Genomic DNA, 24,118 nt, shown 5'->3' with positions numbered 1-24,118 from the left:
GTGCTGCTCTTTCACCCTCCTCCTCCTCAGTGGTCCCTCCCTGGTGAGAGAGAATAGAGGCTGTGTTACCACACAATATTGTGAGTGGACGGACATAACCATGGGTAAGGTCCCCACAAAAAAGTAGACGGACACCGGTGGGCCGCCCTTAGCAGAAGTTAATGATGAGACGAGTGGAGAGGGGCCTCCAGCCACACATTTTGGGTCCTCCATATGGACCGCTCTAAATGATATTTTTCAAGCCATAACTGCCTCAAGTGAAACACTGGTTTAAAAAACTGGCAGAAAGTATATTGGAGGAGGTCCCCCCAGACGTGGCACTGCTTCAGGAGCACCCTTACTCAATTGAAAATAGGGTCAAGACTATAGAATTCTTGGCAGAGCAAGCTGAAAGCATATCCCGTAGGAATAACATTAGAGTGATTGGCTTTGCTGAAGGCATGGAGGGCCACTCTTTGGTCTTCTTTGATCAATGGTGGCAAGATGAGGTTGCACTGAGGGGCTCTCATCTTTCTTCACTCTAGAATGTGACCTTCGCCCCCAGGTGCAACTATATGGTCTGTGCTGGCCACACTGTTACATTATAAGGATCAGGACCACATCCTACAGCAAGTCAGATCCATGGAGACTTGGAAGTGAGAACAGCGAAGTCATGCTTCATGTCAAGTCATGGTGACTTCATCAAGGAGGTAACAAAGCAGTGGTCTACTTTCCTTAAGGCTAAGAGGCCTCTCCGCCAGTTGGGAATTAACTATGCAGTGATGTTCCCCACCAAACTACGAGTGACAATGGCGACTAGAGTGCCTTTCTTTCAGAGATCACTGGGGGTTTGGAAGTGGCGTGACCAGCAACTGCCACCTGTGAACAGCCATTCACTGCCGAGGAGGACATTAACAAGAATCAAATCAAGGCCCAGAACAAGAAGCTACGTCAAGGCAGCCACCTCAAAAGAAGAGGTCCAACAAGAACAACTGCGAGCAGTTGAAGTGGTGGAAACTAGGATTGGATCGGGAGTGAGCGCCCCCATCAACATTGGGGGATGATGAGGCTCAGGACTCGAACTCAGACTCAGATCGTAGTTCAACCTCCTCAGCGGGCTCTGATAGTGGGCTGCCTGTGGTGATGCCAGAAACGGCTGATGAACTCCTGTAGCCTGGATAGCCTTTACCTACACTGCACCAGACATTGAAGAGGGGTGCCCCATGGACTGTTTGGAGGGCTACAAGATCCCTCGTCAGTCGGTCAACAATCACTATATGCTACTGGATGGTGAGCTGCCTAGCATGGGATGCTCGTACTAGCACACCCCCCTTTGGGAGTTACACATAGGTACACCTGCGAGTGGTTGAAAGTGAAAAGCTAGTTTGGATGGGGGGATGTTGCCTACTTGTCCTGAGAATGAGGAGTTGGGATGATTGTTGTTTGGTTAAAAGTTATTTTATTCGAGCCACACCCTAGTAGGGTTACTAAGTAAGTTCCAGCCCAAGGAGTGTGAGTTATGCTGCAAGGCTCGGGCTAGCAAGTGGATGCAAGCTGTAGTGCAAGCGTAATTCAAAGGAGACCTCCATAAAATATACGTTCCTATCCTGAAAAATACAGGGGATGAATATTTTGTCTAAGAGATACAAAGTGTTTTCTGACTTAAAGAAGAGGGGGGTACATATTACCTTATTACCGGAAACGCATCTTACAGCTCATGAGGGATTGGCGCTGCAGAAGATATTACAAGGCCAGGACTTTTACACTGCATACTCTACATTTTCAAGAGTCGTACTTATATGAGTGCATCCAGGGGTTCCTTTCCGGAAAATTGGGGTACTAGTAGACCCAGCAGGCCGAAATTTAGTGGTGGTGGAGTGCTTAGCTGGATGAGACCAGGCATTGGTTAATGTTTATGCCCCAAACAGGAGCGGCCTATGCAGGTAAGAGTGGTTAGGCAGGGTGGGGGGAAGTCAATAGATGATGATGAGGGAAAATATAATTAAAAAAAAGAAAAAGACTTCCCTTGCACTTGCCCTATCGCTGAGTAGTGCATGGTAGGTGTTTTCTTTTTTTATTTTATTTTCCCTTGTCATCGTCTGTTGACTACCCCCACCTTGCTGCCCTTACCTGCATGGGCCGATCTGGCCCCAAACACGGATCAGTGAGCATTTCTGGAGGAATTGTCATGCGAACTTGCGCCCTCACTAGTGCAGTGGGTCCTCATGGGAGGGGAAGGCAATAGTGTGGCTGACTCTGCACTAGAGAGGTCTCATCCTCAACTCAGAGGCTTCCCGGTTAGCAGGATGGATCGTATGTTTGCTGGGTGACAGATCCAGGACTAGTAGACTCCTGGCACCACACCTTCCCGGCAACCGGGGATTGCGCCTTCTTTTCAAGCCTCCATGAGCTCCATGTGCGTTCGGACACCTTCCTCTGTTCACCTGACGTGCATGGATTGGTCCACAATATTGAATACTTAGCAAGGACTATATTGGATCATAATTCAGTGCCACTCTATCTGAACAGGTAGCAGACTAGATCCTGTATCCCTATGTGGAAACTGAAGCCAGAGTCCTTAGAGGACCCCATGTCCCAGTCTACAATTGGAGATATTATTAGACAATATTTAAAGACAATGCTGGCACGGCATCCACTTTGCAGCTAGAGTGGGGCGCTTTCAAAGCGGTGATTAGAGAGATGCGCATTGCAGGAGTGGTGGGTGACAGATGCACCTTTCTAGATGAGGTGGTCACTCTCGAAGCGAGACTGAGGGAGGTAGAAAAGCAAACAACTGCAAGAGACCTTGATAGACTGAAGGGAGCTCCTAGCATGACAGCGCTGGCTTGCTCCTTGCCTGGCTCCTCAATCGGGCTAAACAGGGATCCATGATAGTAGTTGGAAACAGACCTTGGGGAACGTCTCTATAGACAGTCTGACATGATTGACCACTTCAAGGAATATTACTTCTATTTCTACGCGAGCACCTCCACACACCCTATGAGCACCATGTATGGTTTCCTAGACCTACTGGACATGCCAGCGCTCACACGAGAGGAGGCTGAATATTTAAGAGGGGGTTGCAAGAAATATGGGCAGCCTTGAAGGGCATGGTACAGAGAAAAACACATAGGGCAGATGGGCTCCTTGTTGAATTTTATGTCATGTATGCAGAGATACTGGGTACCAAGTTATTGGAACTGTACAGAGCAGCAGGGGATACAGGGCACCTGTCAAACTCCACCCGCAAGGTGTTAGTGGTGCCATTACTTAAACCGGGAACACCACCACGATTGTAAAGCGTATCAACCATTATCATTGTTTAACATCGATTATAGAATTCTTATTCGGGTCTTAGTGACTAGGCTTCTGTCTTGCATGACCAAGCTGGTACATCCAGACCAAGCGGGGTTCCTCCCCAGCTACAATTCAGCACTTAACATACAGAGGCTGTTGACATTGATGGCGGCTGACACCTTTGACTGGGGAACAGCAGTGATATATGTGGTCAACATAGAGAAAGCCTTTGATAACCTAGAATGGGACTTTTTCTGTAGGGTAATGGAGAAATTGAAATTGGGGAGGGAATACATAAGCAGGATCAAACTATTGTATACTGACCCCATGGCCCGAGTGAAAACTGTCCTACTGATCTCTGAGGGATATGCATTGGACCGGGGAACCAGACAGGGCTGCCCCCTATCACAGTTACTATTCACGTTGGCGATGCAGCCATTGGTCTGCAGCATCCGGACTGGAGTCCATTACCGGGGACTTGAGGTTGAGAGCCAACCCCATCACATTGGCCTATACGCTAATGATTTATTACTATTTGTATGGATGCTGAAACAAAACAAGCGCTATTGGATCGATTTGGATTGTTATGCGGCATTGGAGTGACTTGGCATAAGTCGCGGTTGTTCCCGGTGGATTCGGACCATCAGCCCCCAGAGCTGCCACAGGAGCTGAAATGGGAATTCCGAAGACTGCAATAATAAGGGATGACAATATTCCATGACATGGTTGACCTGTTTGGGGAATGTGGGGGCGGTTGTCCATTACCTCCAGGTGAGTGTTGATTTTTGGAAGACGGTCCCATTGTCAGTAGCGGAGCACATATCTCTTCTTAGGATGGCAGCGCTCCCCATACTACTGTGCTTTTTTATGGTCCTACATATGTGGATTCCCGGCACTATGTTCGGAGATCTGGACTCGTTGATTATCACCTTTATCTGTGTCACAAGCCACCGGACAGTGACTCTGATAAATGCCCTGTGGGGGAAGGATGACTAGCAAGCCCTGACTTCGAATCATACTATATAGCGACGCAGCTAAAGTGGTTCACTCAATGGGTGGCTAATAGGATGGCCCCGAGGAGGGAACTTGGACCATTCATGCCAGTGCTTCAGCAGTTAAATCAGGTGCTCCTGGCTACTCAACATCCTTGTTGGGAGGACACAAGAGATCTTCAAGTAAAAGGGTGCTCCTGGATCAGATGCTTGCAAAAAACACAGACACAATTCCCATACTTTCCTGACCGGCCCATGGGCATCTTAGAGCTTCCACCACATGGGGAAACTGGCAGGGGTTATTGGAATGGACAACTGTGGGTATAGCTCTAGTAGTTTATCTGTTACAGGCTGAAAAGTTACTACCGTTTGAGAAACTTTGTCTGGAATTCGACCTGCCACAGAGGAAGTTTCTACTACAAATGGCGGTATTGGTGGTGTTCAGAAAGCACTGGTGGGCTGGTTTGTTGAAGCCATCAAATATTAGGAGTTGTCAATTTGTGGTCAGGGGTTCTGACACCTTTAAGGCAGTCTCATCCTCATACAGAGAGATCAGAGCAGATGTGGTGGCACCATTGGATGGTCTACGGGAATGGTGGGAGGAGGATTGGGGGGGGGGGGGTACCGATTCCGGAGGGTGATTGTGCAAAGATAATGGAACTGTCCTCAGAAATGTCTAGAAATGCCTAATTTGAACCGATTAACTTATATATCCCCCACAGAGCATACATTACTCCAGGCAGGGTTAAAAGGGTTTTCTACACTTTGGGGGCTGCATGTTTGAGATATGGGGATATAGCTGCAAGATATTCCTTATGCTGTGGTCCTGCCCATCACTAACTGAATACTGGGAATGGGTCACGTCCACAGTGGCTGACTTAACAATGTGAGTGGTCCCCTGTTCACCGGGGCACTGCTTGATGTGCTGGTTCCCACATACTGCCAAAACTAAGGTCACAAGTAGGTTCCAAGGTCTGGCCCTAATATTAGCTAAGAGGAAATCTTATGTAACTGGAATGCTGCCAGGGAACCTAGGGTGGCGATTTGGCATAAGGAACTTGAGCTGTGGGCAGATTGTGAAAGTGAAGTGCTTCACTGGAAGTAAGATGGAGATATGGCTCCCTGGACATGGCCAGGGCTTGGAGGCACTGCTGGATTGCATGAAGGACCCAGACACTCAGTCGACAGTGGCATCTACCGGACATCCACTAGCACAGTAACAAGATCTCAACTGAAGGCGGGACATGGCTTACCACTGCTTCTATGAGAACTCAGAGCTCTAGGCCTAAACTGTATGGTGTAGATTTTTTTCGGCACATGGTTTGTAGCATGGGACTGTTCTGCTGAGATAGGCCTGTCAAGGATACCTCATGGCAAGACTTGAACGGGAAGTGGTTTGGTGATGGAGTTCAAGGTTGAATGACTGATTGGTATGATTACAATGCTAAACATTACTACAACATGACCTGTATACTGCTAATGTTCTGAAAACCCCCAAAAAGCCTATTTAAAAAAAATATGATGAGGTTTGTCTATCCACCCATGAACAATTGGGGATAGGGTGTCCACGCATATTAGTACGAAAATGAATTTTCAGGAGTCCTGGTATGAAAATGCCCAGTCTGGACATGGTCCCTAAGGACCTATTTAAAAGTAGTATTTATCTCTGGACTCCAATTCTTAACCAGGTTTCTTAATGCAGAAGTGTGTAAAGGGTACCAGACTTCTGGTCACAGTAAATCACAAACCCTGTGTACAAAAAAGTTAACAGAGAGGACTCAATCATTTCCTTGATGGATTCTGTGGCAAAAATAGTGGTGAGGGTTATTATGGAATGTATACTGAGCTGGGCAGGCAATAAAGATATTTCCTCAGAAGTAAAATATGGTTTTAGACAAACTAGTTTTAGATCTACTCTGGGAACTGTAGAGCAGTGTCTCAACCAACACGTTCTAGTTAAGGACGACACTGTTATAAACAAGGTTTCTTTGAATCAGGCCTTCATGGGTCTCAGTTCAACCTGTGACCGTATCAATAGGTCAAAACTGTGGTCCATTATTGCCACCATTTATGTTGGGTATCTTATCTTTCCTGCAACATTTGCACAATTACTTAAAAGTTATGGTTCATTGTACCACCAAAGGTGATTGCACTGAGTCTTTATATTGGCCTGGGGAGTCAGACATGGTTGTGCGTTAGCTTCAATTTTATTTATTTTATATATTAATGATCTGTAATCTTTTTTTAACTACAAGGTACAAGGACATTACATGTATTGGCAATTGTTTAATACCAATTTTATTATATGCACATGATGCTGTTTTATTGGCCAGGCCAGCTAATACACAAAAAATGGTACTTGATGGCTTCCTTTCTTGCGTGGATGACAGGGACATCAGCACTAACTATAATAAGATATTTGTAATGGTCACTGGTGAAAGAAAAATTGTTAAATCAAGAAAATTTTGAATTAAAGGCCATCATTTAGAAAATGTTGATGCTTTTTCTGACTTGGGTGCCGTTTTGACAATGATTCCTCTTCGAAAGAATCATTAAGATTAAATTAAAGGTCTTTTGTAGAATTCTGTTCAGGTGTTTATAATTTTGCACACAAATTAGATAAGAAACATATTCGGCACATGTTGACTTTATATTAATCCAAGTGTATTTCTGTTGCCTGTTATAAGGCAGGTATCTGGGGTTACATTAATCCAGGTCACATCCAAATAGAAGAAAACAAATTTTGTCATGGACTCTTGTCTGTCCCAAAGAGTTGTCCACATTACTCCAGTCATGAAGAGATTGGAGACCCTTATCTTTCAGTCAGAATCCATCTTACACCCCTATAGTTATAGATCTCCATATGGTTCAATCCTTCTACCACCTTAAATAAACTGATATTCAAAGATTTGCTATGGAAAGTCAAGATGGCTAAGCCATGTTAAGACTCTCTATTCCCAACTGGGCAGATCAGGCATATTTGATTCTCCGAAAAACATCAAAGAGGGATAGGTTATCAGCTAAAACAGTTTTCTATTTTTCATCAACACACCCATGACAGAGTTATCAAAATTGTCAGTTAAATCTTATCCAATGGTGAAGACCACTCTTAAGATGGTATATTATTTCTTTAAAATTAATGATTCCTGGGACCGAAATAAATTGACCAAGTTTTGGATGGGACTGGTACAATAATATTTAACTTTCAGCAGTCCTTGTAATAATGTATCCTTTCAATGAACTATTGTTCACTTTATTTTTATTTATATGTCACTGTGTAAAGTGTATCGTAACCAATTTTTAAACATGCTAACTTTGCACAATGTAGGCCTGCACTCCTGTATCTACAGATGCTTACATCTGCACCTGGATACTGTCACTGGTGATTAGTGTGCTCTACAAGTCAATACAACATAACATAACATACCATAACCCCTGGTGTGTTATGTGGTTAGTCATTATTTATGTGCTGCTATCAGGATCTAAAAATATTGTAGCATTTAAATCAGAACAACTGAATATTTTGTCTTTTTGTTATTTATTTGCTTTAACGTTTCTTGGTAACTGAATAAAGATGATTTGATTGATTATGTCAGGTTTTAATTATTAAAATGCACATATGAACCAAAATTGCTTTGAAGTTTTTCGTTTTGCCCAATAAATTAAAGAGGTCTCTCTATCACCTGCTTCTCAGGCTCTGTTCTTCTCTTTTAAGCTGTGTCTATCATAGCTAGATGGCAGCCGTACTTTTAGTAAAAGGAAATGTGGTGATGATTGGGCATCTATATGTCATGTATAAACATGTTTGAACATAAAAATAAATTAAAAAATACGAGTGAATCATCTAATTGGTAAAAAAAATATGTGTACATTGATTTTTTTCCCCGAATCTATTTGTATTTAGCAGTTTAGGGAACCTCTAATGTACTTGACAAATTATAATTTCCATCCTACATTGTATATTTCTAAAAGTCAAACTACAATGAGGTGTAATTTAAATGTGCAATCTAAAGGATGCTAAGAAATGTTTCGGAAAAACAGAATTTCATTAGCATTCCACTTGAAGTTCAAACCTATTTCCTGTCTGGGTCATAAAGTGAGACAGTTTGTACAGTACTTCTTGGTTGATGTATAAATTGAAACCAGTATCCTAAATATTTGAAGGAATTATGAGGCCTTTTAGTTTGTTAGGCATTACTTTTTGTTCTGCTCAATTCTTTATCTTGTTATAAGCTCCTCGTATGTCATACCTCGGTGGCCATTTTGAGATGAGTCATATCTGTTATCTCTGAATTAGGGATATTTAGTGATCACCAGCATCAGTTCCTCCTACCTGGATACCGTTTCATGTCAAGGTGGGCTCTTTCATGTTTTTTTTACACCATTGCCTATTGCTTTCTTAAAGACATATGTACACTTAGTCGTACTGCATTCCAATATGTGATGATTTCATGTCTTAATGCATATTGTGTTCATTGTAATCATCATTGTTTATTTATAAATAATAAAATGAACTAGTTAAGCACCTAATCATGGGCCAATGGATTGTTTGAGTTGTATCCTTTAAAAAGTGAACATTTTCAATATGATGTATATATCTTATATTGACAGGCAGGATATAATATTTCAGAATCTGCATATATCCTTGACCGAGGCAATTTCTGAAGTAAACGGTGTCCTGATTTATTTATGGCACACTCCAGGCTACCATTTAAAGACCATAGAGAGGAACTGTATGTGATAAAATTCTCTATGATACCAGTTCCATGGTGGAATGAGTTGGAACTGTGTCCATGGTTGCTTTGCATTTTCTGTGGAGGTGACATTTTTTATTTCAACCACAAAAGTGGGACACTAATACTGTTTTAATATTAATTATTGTAGTTTCGGTAAAACAATAAGTTGTATTGGTCATCCATTAGCTGGTAGTTGAAGATGAAATGGTAAATATATATATTTGCTCCCCAATAGAAATGAGTCGCCTGATCTAAGGTTCCTAGTAACATACCAGTATGAAAAATTTGTTAGGAAACACATGTGAAAAAAAAGAAATCAATACTAGCATTAGATGTGCCACAAAGGGTAGAGGGAAACAGAGTGATGGAAAGAAATAAGCAGAGGAGAGTGAAGGTGGAAGAGTGAGGGATATGAGGAAGAGAACGGGAGGAAGAGCAATATGGAAAGAGAGAATGAAGAGTGATTATAAAGCAAGAGGAAGGTGTGATAGTGAGATCAAAAGAGATATATAAAGGGAGAAGGGGGTTACGCTTCCTACTTTGAAGTATACTATAAAAGTATATATTTGTGTCGCATGTACATACTTCCAAACATATGCGCCAAACTGTATACAAAAATCAATGGAAATCAAAAACTGTTCAAGACAGAAGGCAAGCATAGCATGTCATTCTAAATATGGGTGGTGTATTTCACTGCAAAAAACTGACAACAAATGATGATAGTCTATTACATTTAATGATGTATTTACTGAATATTAATACAACTGTGATCTGTTTATATATCTGTAGAAAACAGGCCCAAGAAAGCCATTTAACTGTGTTTCTCACAGAGAGGGCATTTAATAGCATGGGGAGCGGCTACCATTGCTGATTATGGGACGAAATATAAACAAATAATAAAGAGGAAATTCATATTTCATTTTTGGGTAAACTATTAGAAGGTTTCGTAAATATGTTTTAGGTGTTCTCATCTCAATCTGACCTGTTATGTCAGTTTTTAGCATTTCTTTGTTTAATAATTTTGGAAATAATAAAAAAAGAATATGTTTCTTCATAGCTTGCATTGTCTTCTTACTACTGCAGCTGATCAGTGCTGTCAGCATCTGAGCTGGAGGCCATTTTAGTGATTCCATGCTCAAGTGAACTTGCATGCTGGAATCGACACCCTAGCAGTCAGTGGTAGAAGCTAAGAGCTGTACAGGTCAATAGAAAAATATGGCCTCCAGAGTTTGAATACAGTAACGTGAAGTAAGCAACACAATCAAGAACTACAAAAACATACCACTGTGCCTATACTGATAGCGATAACGCTTGAAAAGCAGTAAATTCGCACTCAGTCTGCTATATTTAGAGAACATGTCCTTTTTCTCAGGGGTTCTTTTTGTATAATTAATTTGTTAAGTGGTATGATGGTTCTTTGAGCACCTTCCTGGAGAAAATGTATTTTACATTCATTGCATTATATGCACACAAAATAAAATATATGCCCCAAATTCTAATTTCAATGTTGGCGAAATTATAATTGCAGTAGAGACCGACCTTTTATCTGTATAGTAAGTTTCATCTTCTGGCCGTGTTTTTTTTATCTCCTCCAAGATGCTATAACGGAAAGGTCTATCAGCCATCTGGCATTAAAATGTTAAAATATGTTTACTACATCGTTGAAACTACTTGCAGGTGCCAGCGTTTGCGAAAAGTGCAATATTCAACGTCCGATCAGCATCATAAACGTTGTCATTTTGTCGTCTATGCGTGGTATTGATTTGCAATACTTGTTAGTAAGTAATGTGATATTTTTTACACTTTCTGTTACAGTTAATTGTCATCATTTTTACATACACTGCAAGCACTGAAGAGCTTTGAATGCCTTTTCTACGTGTGGATATTAGCTTATGGTTTGTATATTAAAAATATATGTCTTTGAAACCAAAAAGAAGAGTGTCATTGTTTCCATTCATGCAAACATGTACAAATCTGCTCAATTCTGCCATGGCACACCCAGCATACCAGTTGTACATTTCAGTGATTTGTTTGTTTGACATGGCTTTAAAACTATCCCCTACCACTCTAAAACTCTCAGTGGTGATTGAAATCAAATGTTTACCGCTAATATTATGATCATAACATTGTAGATAGAAAAGTGATGCAATTCAAAGTCCTATCTCAGTCATAAAATCTTTTCGTCTTTTTCGTTTGTATTGCAAAGAATATGGGGGCATTTATATTTTATGGCAAGTCACTAAGATTAGAAATTGTTTTTTTATTAAATGTATTTGTTATCCTTGAAAATGGTTTGCATCTAAAAAAATGAATGTGTACATGACCACAGAAAAAGAATAAAACAGTAATATGATCCCTAATTTACACATATCATTTTAGTTATGTTAGTTTAATTGAAGCATTATATTAGCTGTTTGTGTCAAGACTGCCTATTTAATTAATCTATCTATCTATCTATCTATCCATCTATATATATATATATATATATATATATATATATATATATATATATATATATATATATATATATAAGATAGATTCGTACTGAAAATTTTACACCTCAGGAAATGTAACTACTTTAAGATGCTCAACAGTCAAGGGTGAACACCTTTGTGAATACACGTACACATCTTCGAATTTAATATCTGCCTTCTCTAAGTCGGGCCTGGCATTTTGCATCTTAATTTTCTGAACAAAAATGTTTATGATACAATTAATAATTCAAATGGTTGAATTGTGCAATAATCTTTGAAAGTCTTCACTCTTACTTAATTAAGCTAAAATGTGTCGCTAAGAAATAGTCATTAGGTATAAAATACAACAAAATAAATGTTGCACCCCAGGAATTAAATCATACATTTAATAATAAAACGGAATAAATATGACTTCTGATAAAAATAGACCATGTTGCCTTTAAAGAAATGCAAGCAATAATGAAAAAGGGATGTTATAGTTACCATAGAATTTCAATGCTAATATTTTTTATGTGGGGTAAACAATATGTATTTGGAAAAGAGTACAGAATGAGAAAAGGCATGACAACATTACTGAGCACTGAAAGTGGGTATTTTCTCAACCCCCACCGCCCACATCCTCCAGCCACCAGTGCCCGGAAATGCGTCACACCAGAGAACAACTCGACAAGGGAATAGACTGGAAGAATCAGAAGGACAGCACAAGCTAAAAGCTAACACACAGGGCATCTGAAGAAACATAAACTCTATAAAGATTGTTTTACAAACAGAGAACCTTAAAGATCAGACGCAGGAGGACCAAAGCAGCAGGCATTCACTGGAGACTAGGAATGAGTGAGGATAACCACATAAAAGTGTGGAAACAAAATAAATATGTGAGGTGATGTGATATAACAGAAAGAGAACAACAGGGATTAAAATCTGAGAAAACCGAAAATGAGGAGTTGCTTGGTAGTAAAAGAAAAAGTCAAGGTGTGAGAAAAAGCAGGAGAAAGGGGGATGGCAGCGTTTATGGCGAATTGATGAAACAGCAGAGCTGTGGGGGGCGTGGAGATGGGTAAATGTGGGTCAAAAAATGAAAGATTAGCAGAAATGGACATGAATACAAGTGTGAAAACAAATAAAAGAGTGGAGGTATCCTGCAAACATGTCTGTGGTATGGGTGGTGTATGAAGAGAAAAATAGAAGAGGAGGGAAATAGAACGTATAACACTAGAGGGCAGAAGACTTAAAAAGGAGAGCTCGGAGGGATAGATACACTGGAAGAATAAATAGAGTAGGTCATGAAGAGAGGAATTGCAGGCATATGGTGTAATCAAAATATTGGGAGCAGGGGGGTATACATAGAGAAAGGTTTGAGATGTGGTGCACATTGTAAGAATGAGAGAGGGATCATCAGTCAAAAAAGGTGGCGATGTTGCATAAAAATGAAGATGGGACATGGAGAATAAAATCTAAGAAAGGCATGTGTAAACACAACGATTGAAAAGGGAGCCGTATAAATGATAGTTTGAATGAATCAGAATAACTGCAGGGAACAACGTGAATATAAAGAATAGACTCTTGCAAGAAATGCTGAACATAAGAAGGTATAAGCAAAAGATTGGAGTATGGGGTATACACAAAACATGACATGGGACGTGGGCCTTAAATCGAACCATCACTAACATGGGCCCAAAAAAACTATTGTGTGAAAAGCAAAAACAGAAGAACTTGGAGAAAAACCAACAGAAAACCTCACAGAAGCAAAATGAAAAGAACACGGATGGAGCGGGACAAAAAAAGAGCACAGCATACCAAAAGGTGGAACAACAATAAAGAATGGAAAGAGTGGGCAACTGGTTCAACATATTCAATAGGGAACATGCCCCTGCCTATGCCCCTGTACCTCTCAGAGAGAAGTCCAAAAGTGACTGGAAGAGGATCACCATCAAGAGAATGGACAGGAGCCTTACCTTCACTGCAGTCCTTGCCTTGGTAGCCGGTGTGTGCACAATCGCACAAGGCTTCTTCATTCACCACCTTGCAGACACCGCCATTCAGGCATGTCACTTCCCTGCTGGCCCCACCACATGGGTCTCTCTCATCAACCACTTTAACTTCTTTGCTCTCAAGAGGGGCAGAGTCGGTATAGTTAACCCTGACATCCGAGATCCAGCCCCGGTATGGCTCATGGTCCTTGACAGCTGAGAAAGTAAGCTTGAGAGTAGCAGCACGCAGCTCAGGTGGGATGCCGCCAATGAAAAGGCTGCTGAAGACCGTCATGTCACGCCGCTTAGATTTCACCTCCACCCACTTGGCCTCCTTGTCCAAGATTAGTGTGGTGTTCTTGAAATTACGTCGAATTACTACTGAGTGCCAGTCATTGTCATTGACTAAGCTGTCGCTGAGCAGGATAGCGGGCTCAGCACAGAAGATCGAGAAGCTGAGTCGCAACCGGCCCTCATGCAGAATCAGCTCCAAGAAGTCGCAAAATCCCTCATCATCAAAGTAGACAACCAGACCACTGGAACTTTTGGTCTTCATATTGAAGCTCATCTCACTCTCGCAGCAGGCATTCCACTTGGGGAATCGTGTCCACTGGCCTTCAGTCCCTGGGAACTCCAAGCCATGCCCCAGGTCCACAACGCAGCACAGCATCAAGGCTGCCCAAATAAAGAGGCCCCCTTGCCTCACCAAGCCAGTCATGGCTTGCAATCTGTGGGTTCTTAGGGTCCTCCGAAAGGTGTGAATCTTCCGGGTAAAGCCTAGAGATGTCATAAAATGCAGTTTGGAGTTCTGCTGGGACTTCCCGTCAAAATATGGCAGACCGATTTTCTAGAACTATGTCCAAGGCACCAGTTGACCGTTAGGGACTTCAAGGGTTGGGATATGTTGGTGTTGCACCATATATTTATATGTGGTCCATAGTTCCAAGCATGAAATACTCCTCCAGTGGATCAAAACATACATGAATATGATGAATGCACTAGCTGCAACCAGTAGTCCAGCGTGGATGCCTTTTTACACAGGATCCATATCTGTATATTGCACCACTCGACATAGATCCTCTTGTTCTTTGGAAGCCAATTAAAATCTCATCTCTGCCTCGATGACAAATGCTACACTGAGGTCAGGGAGCGCCTGGGATGACTCTAGAGCACAAGGCATGAATCGTTCTTCATGGTTTCCTGAGCTGCTCCTTCCCGGTGGGGCCGAAACCCATACACTGTCAAGAATTTCAACTCCTATTTGCTATGCAAAGCTTGACAGCTCCCCGTCTGTGCTTTCCACTGCCAAACTGAGGTCTCAAATATGATTTTCAGTTTCAAATGCTCCATAAATCTGCAAAGAATGAAAGGCATATAAATGAACTGTGAAGCATAACAAATGTGCACATTCGACGAACCCAGTTTGAAAAAGACATGTACCTTCCTACATTTTGTTCCGCAGAACCTATTTAACCATTTCAATATTCAGACCCCTTCGTCACCTGCTGCTTTGTGCTGCATTTGGATACCTCAAAATGATACACGTTGACCATGCTGAAGGCATGTATACCCATTTAACTGTGCCGATAAGACATCACAGAAACAGCATTGCCTGTAGAAACAATATTTTATGTAATAAAAAAGCATTAACAAGAAAGTGACTTTCTCTGCCAGCTGTTCTTCGATGTTAAACCCCCCCCCCCCCCCCCCCAAAAAAAAAAGTAGATTTAATTCACTATTTTCACTGAAGTAACAGTCCTGGCGGTGATGGCCTCCCTTTATCCTTACATAATTCGAATAATAAGTGGGTGTGTGGTGGACAGAACACGCAGCAGGGGTTGCAGCGTCAGGTTTAATGGCGCTTTTGGGTGTTGCGTTCACGTACTGAGCAAGAATGTCAGTGGCTTCTAGAAATGCTCCCCCACAAAATGGTGCCCTTCCCATTGCTACCCGCCAAAGGTGGGGACCGCTCTCCGGTACATAAGACACACGGAGATGTGATGTGTGCTCTGTTCTGCCGCCATTATTCACACCTGGCTCTTGCAGATACGTATCTGCGGATCAGGGCGGGAGTTTGGTGTCTGCAAATCGTTCCCTAATCATTGGGAGATATCTCCCAGATCTGCATCCACGATGGTGGATCGCGGTCGATATTCCCCTTTGACCCGGTGTTTTAATGGGCCCTCGGTCTCTCGTGACTGACACCATCAACGGATTTAGTGTTTCAAATGTTGAGAGGGGATTACAGTGCAACACTGTTCGGACCGAAAGATAATGCAAAACACACATTGCGTTAACCTTTATTAAGTCAGGGTGATGTCCATATATGGGTATATGCATGCTTACTCAATGAGGGTATGTTTTCTTTTTCCTAAAGAAGGGGAAGGTTCGGAATTGAGGTGTGATTGAAGCTTCCAGTACCGTAATCCGTGTCATTACATTGGGAGCTGTCTCGCTCCGCCGTGCTCCGTCGAGAACAACTAAACAATGCCAATTTTACTGTGTACACGTATTTTGTTCGTGCTAAATTTATCACCTCGGCACAGAAGCTCAATGTCTAATTAACAGCTTTTTACGGGCAGAAAGTGGCGGTAATTTATGGCGCCGCATTGTGGTCTTGCTTTCAGGAGCCCTGCCGCTTCTCTCAGTGCAGTGCGATCCCTACAGGTGTCAGCTGACAGCACACAGTCAGGGGACCCCATTATAAAAAAAGAATGAAAAAAAACCTTCCTCCACCGAGCATCTAAATGGCAGGGTCCTGTCCATCTCCTCATTTCCCCTGGTGCAAATGCAAGCAATAAAAAAAGACCTGAGATTTACTGGCGGGAACGGTCCGAAGCTTGTTTGACCCACACGGTATCCGGCCATTTGTAAACGCCAAGGTACCGCCACAGCAATGAGTTAAGTGGGGCTACCGCGCAATCTGCAGGTACTCCACGAAGGCTTCCCTCTCGTGCCCTGGCAGATCCTCTCTCCACTCCCCTTCCACAATGTTAACCCTTCCTTCCACCCATGGCAGCTTGTAGCGTGATGAAGAGGCGTGCAACGAGCCACGACACAAGATATGTGATCTAAAATCCAGAGACCAGGCTGCAGAACTCAAAAGTAGACACCACCCTGCACACACACGCGCGCGCCACCCTTTCAGAAACGTCCATTTCATCAATGAAAGTATTTCAGTGGCAAGTGGGATTACTGCTGGCAGCCCAGCTCTCGCACTACACACCACATACGCACCCAACCATGTCAATTAGAAAATACAGGAAGAAAAAAAACACCCCATAAAACAATAGATCGGCGTACCCGGCAGATTCTCGTCATTTACTATCCCGTGGGGAATCCTTGTTCGATAACCCTCTGTATGCGGGAAATACCACAAATGACTGGATGGCTTGGAAACATCGGCGCTGCAGACGAAAGGAGGCGAGCTCGGGTCCCCCGGCAGACAGACCCGGCATCCTTCATCTCTAACAGCATCGAGCAGGAGATGCCTCCCAGCAGCACCAGGCAGCGCGCACCTTCACTGTCCCTGTAAATAGAATTTGCTGCACCTCTCCCCTCTGGGAAGACATTCAGCACCAGCTCATTCAAGAGCCCTGCACCAGCCTACCGCCTGGCAGCGCAGACAGGCTCCGGCAGAGCCGGAGAACAAGCACATACCTTCCTCCAGGCGTAAACAATATTCATTTCCACGACCGATGGAATCGGCTTCATCTGTCCAGACAACACCCAATCCAGCACCCCCGGAGACCAGTTCCGTGCACATCAGCCCTTCCATGCATTGTAAACCCCCGTGCAGTGGACCACAACAAACCTTTCAGCTTTTAACTTCCTCCGCACGCCACCCCCGTCTGCCCACCTTCCATCTACCTATTGAGAAGGCAGCTCACACCCAGCCCTCAGCATCCTTCACGCACACCACCGCTCCCAGGCGCGTTCGGTATCCTTTTCCGAAGCAAATAGAGGTCGCTGTGATTTTTTTTTTTTTTACCTGCGCGGTTCCTTGATTTGGCTTTTGCGAGGTTTTGAAGCGTGTGCCGGGCAGTGTAACGCCGTCTGCGGGTGTCGGGGATAAGGCAAAGTGCTGCTGCTGCGCCTTTTCGGCGGCGTCAAGGCTGAAGCTCCTCTATCTCCAGGAGTCGGGGAGAGAGGGCGGGGCGGGCCATGTGACGGCTTCGTCTGCGAGAGGCGGGCGGGGCCTCGCTCCGCTCTGCAGCATCGCGGACAGCGCTGGCAGTGGCTGCTCACAATATCGGCTGCCGCTGTCCATGGTCCTGCTGAGCGGAGCCCCTGGCAGGATCCCCGCAGCCACCAGCTAGCACCATTATTGCCACTTCACGTGCCATTCCCAACGCTCCCTGTGTGCTCTTTTGCTAAAGATTAAAAAGTGTCGTCTCAGTTCAATCTATGTTATCTGGGATTTACTTTGAATATTCATTAACATGTACCATTTGCACTTGTTTCCCTCTTTGCAGCTCTCATGAAGGTACGTAGAGGTAAAGGAATGGCGGACACGAAGGAGGCATTGAACAGCAGCTTTTGAAAGTGGTGCCGGAAGCCCCATCGCGCCCAACCTGCGCGAGCAGACGCCTCTCCTGTGCGTAGAAAGTCCATTAGAGGATACTGCTCCATTCAGCACTTTTCACCGTAGGGGAGACAAAAGAACGGGTCTAGACGAGTCAAAAGTCTGATGTTCATAACTCAGAGGAGGGAACAGACTGCATTCGTGTGCAGATGCTTTCCACTTTCACGCTTCTTCTACAGGATGCATGCTGCAGTGTAATTTGTGACATATTTAATTTCTTCACAGGCTTGAGATATATTCAGGCAAGTCTCTGGATATTTAGTTATTGAGTAAGGCGTACATTCATGTTTTTTAGGCTTCTATCGTGCTTGCGCAGTATTACTAAGAAAGGGCACACCTCAAAGGCATCTGTCTCATGGATATCAGGGTTTGAACCTACCCAAGGATTTAATCCTTCACCCAGGAATAGTGCTTGGGAGGTCATCTTCCACATTCTTACGCCAGAGTCCTTTGTTGCAAAGATGCGAAGGACGATATGAAAACTCTTCTGTTATTTCGTTTAGCAGAAACCGAGGGAATTATTTTCTGAAAGCAGGATTAGTGCAGTTTTGAATGCGAATAATTGACACCAGTGTTTACAATTTTCAGGCCATTAACACTAATTTCTGGGCAATGGGAACACACTTGGGATTCAGCAACCTTAGCATGCAACAGCATATCAGCAGTGTTAGAGCTGACAGTCTTAGGGTGGTTCCCCCCCAACTTTTTACCTTCCTCCGCCATTTTTTCTGGCCTTCGGATTCTGAGCACATTATTACTGCTATCCAGGGCTAAAGTGCATGTGCCTGTTTCTCTAAACATAGTGATATTAGCTTATACCCAATTGGCATATTTTATTTAGTTTAAGTCCCTATTAAATTGGTACTCTATGTACCCAGGGCCTGTAAATTAAATGCTATGAGTAGGTCATCAGCACTGATTATATCACCCATTTAAGTATCCCTTTAAACATGTCTCAGGCCTTCAATTGCAGAGCCTGTTGGTGCAGTTTAACCTTCCATTTTGACCTGGCAAAATAAACCTTTTGCCAGGCCCAAACCTTCCTTTTTATACATATAAGTCACCCCAGGAAAGCTCAGAGAACAGGATGTAGTGCTTTAAAAAGGTAGGGGGGAGACAAAGATGGCACCTGAGTAAGGTGGCCGCGCTGGTCGCCCTTTGCTGCCGGAGTGAGTTTAACCCCTTCTGTGCCCATGACGAGCTGGACTCGTCATGGGCAGCGGTTGCGCTGTGCCCATGACGAGTCCAGCTCGTCATGAACCCCGCCCGCTAATGCAACGCCCGGCACAGGGCAGGGAAAGGGCGTGGCACACAAGGGGTTAAAAGATAATGACCCAATCTACCTCAAAATTGAAGCAATATCTGGGCCTGCCATGACTTACCAACTTGCAGCTGGCATTCTCCGTTCTTACCGATCCCTTGAAGCACTGTTTGCGGTGATTTTTTCTGCTGCCCAGGAGACTCAGAGAACGCTCTGCTCGGCAGCTACCGCAGTCTGGAAGGGAGGGGCTGGCGCGTCAAGTCCACCCACAAGGTCCGGGTGGGTTACGGCGTGGAGCCGCACCAAAAACTCGTTGGAAGCAAGGATGCCTCCCAAACCAAGCCGTGCTGCACATCTGAAAACCCACGAAGGGCAGGCAGGCATGGAGCTAAATTATAGAAACCAGGGACTTCCCCCTAAGGGAACAAAGATGGGGGGCAGCCTGAATTCAATCCCTAGGATGTCACAGAAGGGGAGACAGGCACCAGACTGGACAAAGAAAGGTGAGATGTGCGAGAACCTCAAACAAACCGATCTCACTGAGAGTGGCTTGGGGGGCAAAGGGAGAAAAGACTGTCAAGCAGATCCCAAGGTATGCTCACAGGCACACTCACAGGTGGTGCTCCAAGGGCAAGCAGTGCAAGTAGTGCAGCATAGCATTACACACTTTTTTACCTCGACATCCCAGACTCATGGTAATGGTATAATAGTTAACCTCAAGACACAAAGTGATATTGAGGATATCGAGGTGTGTGCACTTTGGTCTGGTACAGGAGATGACTTATGCAGCGAACACCAAGTAGAAGGTGCCCATGGAAAGACTGCCATCAAAAACCCGGATAATGCCAACGAGCACAGACTCTTTCCGCCATCTGATCCAGCGCGGGAAGCCTCAGTATTAGCAGATGTGTCTCCCAAAACATCCTTTTCCTCCCTGGTACAGGAACAGTCTGCGGGTACTGCAATGCAATTGTAAACTAGAGTATATATCAAGAAGGCAACAGGTCTTAAGAGGCTGGAGGATTCTGTTGAGTTTGGGGATAAATTCTTCTCAGTGACAGATGGCTCCAAAGTTAGCTCCTCTGACGTAGGATACACTAACAATGGGCAGTTCTCCAGTTCTAGCTTTAGCACCCATCAGAAGGATGCAGTGGTAAGGCGAAAGAAGCTGCTGAAGAAGCAGAGAAATTCCCACCCATTAGAAAAGGATGCAGAAGAGAACTCCAGGGGCAATATAGACCCCAATTTAAAATGGGATTATTCCAGTACCCGGAACGCTTATCCAGATCTCTCGGGACGGGAGGAGGACGTTGACTGTGGAATATCGACACAACCTGGAGAGCCCTCCCTGAAGCTGATCTATGAATCTATCAAACAATTGCAAGAAGAGACCCAAATGGATGGGAAGAAAAACCGACTGGCAACAATAAAACATCAGGGAGCTGTGAGGAAAATGGCCAAAGTTTGCACAGAAATGAATTGGAGACTGACGCTGGTTGAAGAACGGACTAGCACTCTTGAAGACTGCTTGGTCAGAACTCAAGCACAATCCGAATCCGATGCAACGAAGTTCACGGATCTCCAATGGAAGATGGAAGATTTCGAGAATAGACTAAGATGGAATAACCTACGGATAGTTGGCATAGATGAAGGAGTAGAAGAGAATGACATACGGGCCTATGTGCTGAAACTAATGAAAGAAGCTTTTCCAGAGCTCCAACACTGGGAATGGGAGACAGAGTTACAGCGGATTCACCGCTTCCCTTTGACCTTGAAAAAATCACTGCAGCCTGGCAGAGAAGAAACAACAATGCCAAGGGCAATACTAATTTATTTTGGGAACTTTTTGCTGAGAGAGGAGGCATATACAAAGGCTCGCCTGAACGCTAGACGGACCTATGAAAATCAGTGCTTCTTTGTAAAACCAGACTATTGCCACATGACCGTTGAGCGACGATGGAAATTAAGAGAATTGATTCAGCCCTGTCAAGCCATAGGAGCACAAGCGTATTTGATTAACCCTGCCCGATTGAAGATCATCCATAAGAATGCTACAAGAGTCTTCACGCCTGAGATCCAAGCTAAAAACTACATTGAAAAACTAAAAACTTAATGGCAGGTATCTATATTTTTCGCTCTTAACTTGCTAGACTGAACTAAGGAAGGGGGATGTATCTTCCGGCTCTTTAATTCACCTATTTTTTTCTCTATGCTTAGCTTTCTTCTTTTCTTCTCTGGTTGATAGCCTTTATGGTAGGGGGGAGCACATAGGGATGCAAAAAAAAAAAGAGAGGGGGAAAGTGAGAATCAAAAAAGGGGTAAAATTGAGCAATGGCATATTGAAAAATAGGGGGGATTAGGTAGAGGGACACATAATAGGCAGGCTGCAAAGGGAGCCGACTCTCAGGCTCCATCACAGAGACCGTCGGTCTGCTTGTCTCACATTGCAGGTGGGGTGGTGGAGGGGAGCAGGTAGGGGGGTGCCTCAAGGGCAGGAAGGGTAAGAGGGTGGCTAGCGGTAGCTTACCGGTGGGTGGACTGGGGGGAGAAAAACTAAAACAAACAGCAATAAATGAGGAAGCTATTGAGGGGAGGCAACAAACAGAAAAGGGAAAGGAAGGATTAAGGGTACAGGCTGGTAACTCATTTGTTTTATGCGTATAGCAACGTTCAACATATGCGGGATAAATGATGCTGCTAAACGCAGGATGGTTAAGGAACAACTTAAAGAACTAAATGCCGACATAGTCTGTATACAAGAGGCGCACATTGAACGGAAACGCAAATTCCTTTTAGAGCAATTGGGATTTCATCTGATAACTCACGCCACACAGGGGACCAGGTAGCGAGTCGTAGCGATTGTGCCACGGAAGGGTGGATTGTGTTTAAATCATGTTTATCGGATAGGCTAGGCCGATGGGCAATTGTGGAAGGCCAAGAACAGGAATTGAGCTTTACGCTTTGCTCAGATACGGGTCAACAGGGGATGATCCTGAGATATTTGAATTTCTTAACGTGGAACTGGCTAAATGGCCCCTGCCGCTCATCATATGTGGTGATCTTAATATAAATGGTATGGGGGGCTTTGGAAGGCAAACCCAAGCAAATATACAGGCCAAAAAAAAGTACATAAGGCCCTTATTCGAATGATGGAGGATAATGGGCTTGTGGATGCCTGGGAGCAACTAAAGCCACAGAAGGGGGGCAGCACATATTATTCGGCTCCATATAGACCCGTAGCCCGACTAGACTATTTTCTGGTCTTGCCCTCTCTCCTTCCCACCTGCACCATCAAAAAATGTCCCCGGGTTATCTCTGACCACAATCTCCTAGTGTTAGGGGTTCAAAGCACTGTGGGGGGGTACCTGAGTTGGACTTTTGAGCAAGCCCTGTTGCATGATCCAAAATATTGTCTACATATGAGTAAACGGCTTGGGGAGTTCCTAGAGATCAACAGGGGTATCGCTGGGTATGGAATAGTCTGGGACGCTTTAAAGGCTAGAATTAGAGGGGAAACTCTGAGTTACGCATTGAACCGGAATGAAAAAATGAAATAAGACATAAGGTCCATGTATAGTAATATATCGGACCTAGAAGAGGAGCTGGTTAGGGCTGTTGCCAATGGCTCAAATACAGACTATATCCTCCAGAAATTGGCGCTAGCAAAGGCTGCAACAGGAGAATACATGGCAGCCAGAGTAGAAGGAAACTACTTCGCCTGGAGGCAATCTTGCTATGAATAAAGTGAACAAGTTGGGCATATGTTAGCGGCAAGGACTAGACAGAAAACAACCGCAGGCGATATCTTAGAGATTAAAAAATCAAAGGGGGAAGTAGTTATAACACCCAGTGAGATACATACAGTTTTTCAGAGTTATTATGGGACGCTATATAGGGAAGATGGCCATTGTGAACCCAAGAATATAATAGATTATCTATCATTGCTTACTGTTGAGACACTGTCACAAGAAGACTCAAAGGCGCTAGAGGATACATTTACAAATGAAGAAATTCAAAAAGCCCTTATGGAACTGCTATCAGGAAAGGCAGTAGGTCCGGACCAAATCCCATTAGAATTTTATGAGGTTTTTTTTTCACTTTTGAGGGATGATTTAAGTGTTGTAATGTGCCAAGCACAGAAAGGGGAAACACCTCAAGAGTCATGGGCGGCGGCTAGCATGATTATTTTTTTACAGAAACGAAAACCCTCTGACGAACCTGGCTTTTACAGACCGATTAGTTTAATGAATCGCGACGCAAAAATCTTATCTAAAATTCTAGCGAATCGTTTAATTTCCATGATTGGGAAGGTGATCTTGCCCCGCGAGCACAGGTTTATTCCAGACAGAGGCACTGCTGAACATATTCGCGGGGTTGTAACCCTGTTTGATGGTACCTCTGTCACACAAGACCCCATGGCGCTTATCTTGCTAGATGCAAAGAAGGCGTTCGATAGGGTCTCGTGGGGCTATCTTCGGGCTGTTCTTGAGAATATGGGGTTTGAAAGGGGTTGTTAAAGCAATCCAAACACTTTATAGGAGCCCCAAGATTCGACTCCGGCTGATGGGAGGGTAGAGTGACCCAATTGATATCTCACGGGGGACAAGACAGGGGTGTCCAAGCTCTCCCCTCCTATTTCCATTTTATATTGATCCCCCGATCAGGAGAATTGAGGCAAATAAGGCAATTCTCCCTATACGACTGAACGGATTTGAGACTAAGATTTTGGGTTACGCAGATGATCTGGCAATAAGCACTGCAAATCCATCTGAGGCCTTGATGGAGATAGAGCAGGAGGCCGAATGCTTTGGAATGATTTCAAGC

The 24,118-nt window shown here is 43.8% G+C and overlaps 1 protein-coding gene across 9 annotated transcripts in view; it reads right to left on the bottom strand.

Moving 5' to 3' along the window:
* NRXN1 (neurexin 1) overlaps nucleotides 1–24,118 on the bottom strand; it is a 1,628,124-nt gene that overhangs the window by 1,585,349 nt on the left and 18,657 nt on the right. For 8 of the 9 annotated variants that reach the window (XM_085612721.1, XM_085612723.1, XM_085612729.1 and 5 more), the window contains exon 2: nucleotides 13,434–14,802. In XM_085612721.1, coding sequence (XP_085468847.1) covers nucleotides 13,434–14,238 — 805 coding nt within the window. In that variant the 5' untranslated portion in view covers nucleotides 14,239–14,802. Of the gene's footprint in view, nucleotides 1–13,433; nucleotides 14,803–17,439; nucleotides 17,578–24,118 lie in introns of those variants that run through there. The other variant, XM_085612722.1, reaches the window with a different exon arrangement.

Source organism: Triturus cristatus, chromosome 6 (genome assembly GCF_964204655.1).
Source record: "Triturus cristatus chromosome 6, aTriCri1.1, whole genome shotgun sequence".
NCBI classification, from domain to species: domain Eukaryota; kingdom Metazoa; phylum Chordata; class Amphibia; order Caudata; family Salamandridae; genus Triturus; species Triturus cristatus.
Note: the sequence above shows the minus strand (reverse complement) of the source record. Positions and strands in the feature narration are given on the sequence as shown.